The 5,229-nt window shown below is 34.7% G+C and overlaps 2 protein-coding genes across 3 annotated transcripts in view; both read left to right on the top strand.

Moving 5' to 3' along the window:
* LOC140866789 (uncharacterized) overlaps positions 1 to 118 on the top strand; it is a 3,551-nt gene extending 3,433 nt beyond the window's left edge. Inside the window, exon 7 of the mRNA XM_073271839.1 lies at positions 1 to 118. This exon is cut by the window's left edge and continues 195 nt beyond it. The gene's annotated coding sequence lies outside the window, so the exon portion shown is untranslated.
* A 499-nt stretch (positions 119 to 617) lies between these two features.
* Positions 618 to 4,899, top strand: LOC140865088 (uncharacterized). 2 transcript variants are annotated; one of them, XM_073269594.1, is made up of 6 exons: positions 618 to 1,078; positions 1,614 to 1,783; positions 2,238 to 2,430; positions 2,866 to 2,989; positions 3,834 to 3,964; positions 4,608 to 4,899. In XM_073269594.1, exons 1-6 carry the CDS (start codon positions 848 to 850, stop codon positions 4,749 to 4,751), a joined length of 993 nt encoding a protein of 330 aa, XP_073125695.1. In that variant the 5' UTR covers positions 618 to 847; the 3' UTR covers positions 4,752 to 4,899. The 2 variants fall into 2 exon arrangements, with proteins under 2 accessions (XP_073125695.1, XP_073125696.1); XM_073269595.1 differs by having other exon boundaries at positions 621 to 1,078; positions 1,614 to 1,773; positions 2,243 to 2,430.
* Positions 4,900 to 5,229: the final 330 nt, after the last annotated feature.

Raw genomic sequence — 5,229 nt, forward strand, 5'->3', positions numbered from 1 at the left:
TAGAATAGTTCATTTTCTTCCAAGAATTTTGATTCACTCGTTAAAACTAAAATTTCTGCTGTATCCGGAATAATGGCTAATGGCTCGTGTGTACATGCTCTTATCTATAGTTTGTTCACTTGTTCTATTGCATTTGCTACATTTTCATACTCTCTCACACACACTCTTCATAAAATTCTAATTTTTTATACAAATTTTTTTTCTATAACTTGTTCGACTAGATTTAGGTAAGCCTACGTGCCAGAAAATGTTTTTGCACACTGTAAAATTCACATGCAGAACTATTTTGAATATTTGAAAGAAAAAAAAAAATCAACATTATAGGTTAAAAAAAAATTGTTTTGGGTTTTTTAGAAAGGAAAAATCGTAGTCACACACACCTATGGTCCTATCCTTGATCTAAATTGTGTTGAAAAATTAACTACCTTGACTTCAGATTAAATAATCGATTATTGTATGAGCATTGACTTTACTATTATAGAGATAATAATGACCATTGCAGATGTTTCATCAAACAACATTAATACCAAATTACCGTAAAATTTAATGAGTTATTATTTAAATAATCCAAATTATTATATCTCAAAAAACAATGTGATCATTTGCTCTGTCCTGGGTTGTACTGGTTTGCAAGCTTTTTAAAATTATATAAATATTTGATTCGGTTCTATTAAAGTCGATCTGAACTTGAATCCGAATTATATGCTTATTATAATTATAAACCATAGCTTAAGCCAAACTCGAAGTTAATTTTGAATCAAATTCAAATAAAAAATTTAGAATTTTCGAGCTTGGACTCGAGTGGTAGAGTAGCGTGTCATGTGTGTATTGTAAGAGAGGGCGAAGGATGAGGTTGAAGCGGGTGCTAATCGTCGGAGGCACGGGCTACTTAGGCCAACACCTTCTGCAATCACTTGCCATCTCTTACGAAGCCCATCCTCCATTTTCGCTTGCTTTTACGTACAACACCGAGCCGCCTCCTCAGCTGCTGCTCAATGCCCTTCCGCACGTGCTCCCTTTCCATGTCGATATGCGCACCGGCGATGGCCTTGACGCTATCTCTAATTCATTCGGCCAGGTTTTTCAACTTCGTTAATCTACCGTCAATTTACTAGTTTTGGGTTTTTTATGATCGTTGATCTCTGTTTGGTTATGTATTTCACTTGTGGCGGGTGAGTTGTTCCCCAAGATCCATGCTTTTCATCGAAGTTGGTGCATTGTGGTTGTTTAGCTTTCTTTCTTTCCTTTTTTTTTAAAAAAAAAAATAAATAAATAAATTCTCCAGCGGTTTATGTTCTAGGCTATAAAATCTATTTTGGAAGAACAGCTACATTTCCAGTTCTTATTATCGGGGAAAAATATTCTCTATATCCAGCATAATTAAAATGAAATTGAATTTTCTTTGATTTGAGCATGGGAAGGCGAAAATAAAGTGGTCAGATATGTTAGATTTCTTTAGGGTGAATATTGAAGTTGGAATTTTTTTGATAAAAAGACAATAACACCAATTGCTGTTTCTGGGTTTCGTGCTAGAAATTTGATGGCCAATCATTTCAGAGATGTTTGTTTTTTGAGAAAGTTTGTTTCAAATAATCCTTTTATATATATTTCAGCCCGATGTGGTGGTTAATTGTGCTGCTATTTCTGTTCCCCGTGCCTGTGAGTTGGATCCAGAAGCTGCCATGGCCATTAATGTGCCCACTGCACTCGTGGAATGGTTGTTGAGCTTTAAAGAGAACAAAACTCTTCTGATTCATTTGTCAACTGATCAAGGTTACACTTGGTATCTGATCTCTGCACTAGAAGACTGAACAAAAGCTCCTTGTATATCTAATTTAATTACTCTAAATGCCTATGTTTTTCATTTTCATTTGCTTAGTTATTACTTATTAGAGATGCTAGGCACATGGTTATGCTAGAGCCTAGGACACAATAAGGGATGCACATTGGCCTAGTGAGCCACACTCAATGGTACTACAATAGAACCTAAGTATCTGACTAGGATTTTATCCCATACCATGAAGCACTAAAGTTTTGCTTCACAGCCAAGATGTGTTGAGTGGTTCAGTGGATGGTGCTGGTCTAGGCAACAGCGCTGCACAACATTGGCCATTGCTCCTTGAGACTGAGACATGCCTTGTGGGTTTTTAATAATTATGTAAAATGACTCAAATTTGTGGACAAAGAATAATGTTTAATATTCTTCATTAAATATTTTACGTATGTTTTGGCATTAGTGCAGTTTATGAAGGGACCAAATCCTTCTACAAGGAAGAGGATGATGTAGTTCCTGTGAATGTTTATGGGAAATCTAAGGTGGAGGCAGAGCGATTTGTATCTGCAAAATATCCAAACTTTGCAATTTTGAGAAGCAGTATCATATATGGACCACAAACTATTGCACCTCTTCCAAAATCACTCCCTATCCAGGTTAATATGTATACTATGTTGCTTTGAGATTTACGTGATGAATATAATTTTTTTAAAAAATGCACCACACTAGATTTTCCACATTTACATGGTTTCTTTACTTCCAAAAATTATTGAGCTAACTGAAGAACCTCTACAGCAATTTACATATTTAATATGAATATATTGATTTGAATTTGTTTTCAATTCAAAGTCTTGAATTGTTCATACGGAAATAAAGGATCTTCCAGTTAATAATAATATTCCCTTCAGTTATTTGTATCATGAGCCGTAAGCAAACTATGATATGGAATATTAGAAGCAAATGAAACATTTGCCTATGATATTAATACTTCACTGTGACCTAAACTGGTTTTATATCTTAAACTATAAATCGCAGAAAGATAATATAATTATGTGATTCAATCCAACTGAAAAAAAATATCTGTGGTGCAGTGGATGGATAGTGTCCTTGCTAAGGGAGAGGCTTTGGATTTTTTTCATGACGAATTTCGTTGCCCTGTCTATGTGAAGGATCTTGTTAATGTCATGAGAATATTGATTGACCAATGGATTTCAGGTAGAAGACTGTTCTGCTTGTATATCCATATGCGTGTAACCATTCAGATTTATTGGTGTGGCATGTGTACTCTCATTTCTGTGGGGGGCAACACCACATCGGTACAGTACTCTAGATTATTTTGAATTTGTATTTTACCAAGAGGAACCATCGAGTTTAGCACTTATTGAGGTTTGGGGTTCCATTTATTTTTCTGTATGCCATACCCACGTGAATTTTCCTTTTCATTTTAGAAAAAACCATACTTACATAGCGAACGAAAGATGAACCAATGTTTACATTTGGTCATTGACTAATGTTTGCTTATATATGTCCTTAAAAAGTTTTTCAAGTTATGCTATAGAAACCGATTGTCTCAAAGGTTCATGCATATCAGGGTTTGTTGTTGTTGATGGACTTCCTCTTCATCTTTGGGATGCTTGTTGAGACAACTTGTGTTCAAAGATGAGGATTAGGGACGTGGACTACCTTTCTTTATATGATCTTGTGAGTAGGCAAAGGTTGCGTTAGTTATAGAGTAGCTCCAGTTGCCTGTTCAGATAGCTAACGGTAGTTGTATGTTTTTTACTTGCTCCTTCGCGTTGAAGTCTGTTACTTGGAAACATGAACCCATAGTTAATGATCAAGTAGTACACAGCTGTTGTAATCAAGTATTGGGTAACATAGCCTGAAGTAATTCTCTGTACTCATAAATAACATTGCTTCTTTCAAGCGATCTATTTTGAATTAACTTTTCATGTTCCAAATTGTTATGCCTAAGTTGTTTTCTGGTCCTTAGTTTCGATTTTAGTCTCCTTAGTATATGACGTGTTTCAACACAATCTAACTCATTGTGCTTTAGCAGAGCATAAACAAATGCAGTTGCTTTTAAATGTTGGAGGTCCAGATCGGGTATCACGAGTACAAATGGCCGAGGCTGTTGCAAAAGTCAGAGGCTATAACACCTCATTGATCAATCAAGTATCTGCATCCTCGGTATGGTTTCTCAAAAGACGATAATCATGCTTCTTCTTAAACACATTCATAATCATGTTAATACAAGCTTTAGTTCCAACTAGTTTCAATCAGAACTAAATCAATTAAATCGTGGTTCATTATTCTGTGTCACGTTGCAGCGAGCCAGATAATGTGTTTAACCTTGTGGTCTTTACTTTGTCATGTCGTCCATTTGTTTATAGAACTCTAAACAAGTGATATTGTTGAATGAAACCCAGAAGGCCCGAGGTGCATTACAAGACGTCGTTTTATCAAGAACAACCTAGTATTCCCAAAATATTACTTTTAATTACGGTCACGCATCAACATCATTTATCCAAGAAAATCTACATAGGTGATCATATTTATAACTTCGACATTCATCCGGTGAACAAACTTATATCTTGAGAAACCAAATGATTGAGTCAATTAGTTTGATCTGCATATTAGTCTCCGTCTCTTCTCTGCCTCTTTATCTCAAGTCGAATATACTCGCGTTTATCTACATTTTCCTCTGAAACTTTTTTTCACTCGTGCACTTGGTTTAAAGCAAATCCAACATCTATATTTTGAGAAATCAATAGCTCAATCACTGAACTATTTGATTAGCCGTAACACGTTCTTTCAAAATCATATATCTAAGGTTGATCGTGGCGTCAAGTCCCCAGCCGATATCTCCATGGATATAACCAAGCTGATTCAGACTTTGGGTGTCACTCCAACTTCGTACGCTGAAGGAGTAACTTTGACCTTATATGCTATTCCTCAGTCGCAACAATGCCCGTAATTTTTGGGTTTACAAATTGTATTTTCTTTTTGTGTTTGAATATTTCATTTCTATTTCGGATTAAGCCTTCTTTTAAGGGCAACTTGTAGATAACTCCCTAAATCAAACATAAGTTTCAATTTACTCCCTATATTTGTCTTTCCGAAAATGTCCTTGTCTTTATTTTAATCATTATTATTTCTTGAATTATCAAATGTGAAATCGGATTCAAAATCTGATTCACTCAATTCATCAAGATAATAAATTTTTTCATCGTCGGATGAAAATTCAATTGTTTTTACTGGATAGAATCCAATAGTATATATTTTTTCAAAAATTTAACTTTATTTTTCTTTTCGTTTCGTTTTGGATATTCATTTGCATAATGACCTTCTTCATTGCACAACCAACATGTGCAGTTTTTTCCTTTACCTTTTGGGCAAGGTGGTTTTTTGTTATCAAATTTTTTATAAAATTTTCTTTTATAAGGTTTTCTTAA

The sequence above is a fragment of the Henckelia pumila genome, chromosome 4 (genome assembly GCF_033568475.1).
Source record: "Henckelia pumila isolate YLH828 chromosome 4, ASM3356847v2, whole genome shotgun sequence".
Taxonomy (NCBI): Eukaryota; Viridiplantae; Streptophyta; class Magnoliopsida; order Lamiales; family Gesneriaceae; genus Henckelia; species Henckelia pumila.

Bases quoted from the DNA above. Each gene is read 5' to 3' on its own strand.
- LOC140865088 (XM_073269594.1), top strand. From the start codon at position 848: ATGAGGTTGAAGCGGGTGCTAATCGTCGGAGGCACGGGCTACTTAGGC. The intron at 1,784-2,237 runs GTATCTGATCTC...TTTTGGCATTAG, and splicing joins ACTGATCAAGGTTACACTTG to TGCAGTTTATGAAGGGACCA. The intron at 3,965-4,607 runs GTATGGTTTCTC...CATATATCTAAG, and splicing joins ATCAAGTATCTGCATCCTCG to GTTGATCGTGGCGTCAAGTC.